The 1,101-nt window shown below is 42.6% G+C and overlaps 1 protein-coding gene across 1 annotated transcript in view; it reads right to left on the bottom strand.

Moving 5' to 3' along the window:
- Positions 1-1,101, bottom strand: part of LOC119591368 (DNA primase small subunit-like) — an 8,640-nt gene that overhangs the window by 2,130 nt on the left and 5,409 nt on the right. Inside the window, exons 5-7 of the mRNA XM_037940108.1 lie at positions 895-1,090; positions 400-610; positions 37-245 (exon numbers count right to left, since the gene is read on the bottom strand). Coding sequence (XP_037796036.1) covers positions 37-245; positions 400-610; positions 895-1,090 — 616 coding nt within the window. The remainder of the gene's footprint in view (positions 1-36; positions 246-399; positions 611-894; positions 1,091-1,101) is intronic.

Raw genomic sequence — 1,101 nt, 5'->3', positions numbered from 1 at the left:
GTTATTTTACACAAGCCATGAGACACATCAGCCAACCTCAAATTCGGGACAGCCATGGGGTCAAAAGCGTCAGCCTTTCGCGGGTCAAAGCACACGCAAACCCGCCCTGTTTTGGGGTGGATGCAGAAGGGGGATTTAAGCAAATGGTTGAGCCCTTTTGTCACATGGATATCTAGACGTGGATACACCAGCTGCAGAATGATCTCCGTCACTAAGTTTGGCTTAATACCTTTCTTGAAGTCACTCTGTCAGAGGAAAGCACATGAAATACAATTTCACAATTAAGCAAAACCATACAGTTACTATATATATACAATTAACAATACATTTCATTACAAAACAAATAATTAGAACAAGAAATAAATTCAAAGGTCACTCCAGTACCAGTCCCAAACCAACCTTATTAATGGCCTTGCTGATCTCCGACTGTATGGTGTTCCAGCGCTGGTGTGAATTACTGCACTGCGACATCACCTTTTCCAGAGACTCTCGCAGTGACTGTTCGGGAATGAGAGCAAGGACTTTGGCCCACTGGTCGGGCGTGCCTAGCAGGTCCTGGTCCTCAAGAATCAGCCCTTCAAAGTATTTCTTGGCTATTCCTTCAGCACGTCTATGAAGGGAGGACGTTGGAGTGTTTAAAGTTATAGCTAGTATTTCAGTGGTTGGGTTTGGAAATATATGGTTTAACAGAAAATGATTAGGTCTGATATTACCAGTAGTTTTCAATAGTCAAAATTCATGAATAATCAATGAAACCTATGGAGTTAATTGTAAAATCTAAATATAATTTTCAAAATAAAAAGAGCCAAAATATACAAGATAACATTAATGAGTTCATAAACACTAATAAAAGCTACAAAATAAGTCCTGAACTAAATCTCCCGAAATGCTCACTTGATAGATGGATGAACTTTCTGTGTGATGTTGACCTTCTTGCTCTGACTATCGCCACCCCTAATGAGCTGCAGGTACTCAGCTACGGCCGAGCGCTGCGGCTGCGACAAGGCCCTTGCGCTGGCATCAGAGACCCAGCAATGAACACCACGACGGCCGGAATAGACCCACAGGAGATGCTGGTATCCAAAATCCTCTGGAGTGAGT

The sequence above is a fragment of the Penaeus monodon genome, chromosome 28 (genome assembly GCF_015228065.2).
Source record: "Penaeus monodon isolate SGIC_2016 chromosome 28, NSTDA_Pmon_1, whole genome shotgun sequence".
In the NCBI taxonomy this organism is placed as follows: Eukaryota; Metazoa; Arthropoda; class Malacostraca; order Decapoda; family Penaeidae; genus Penaeus; species Penaeus monodon.
This window is presented reverse-complemented; position numbering and strand designations above follow the sequence as displayed.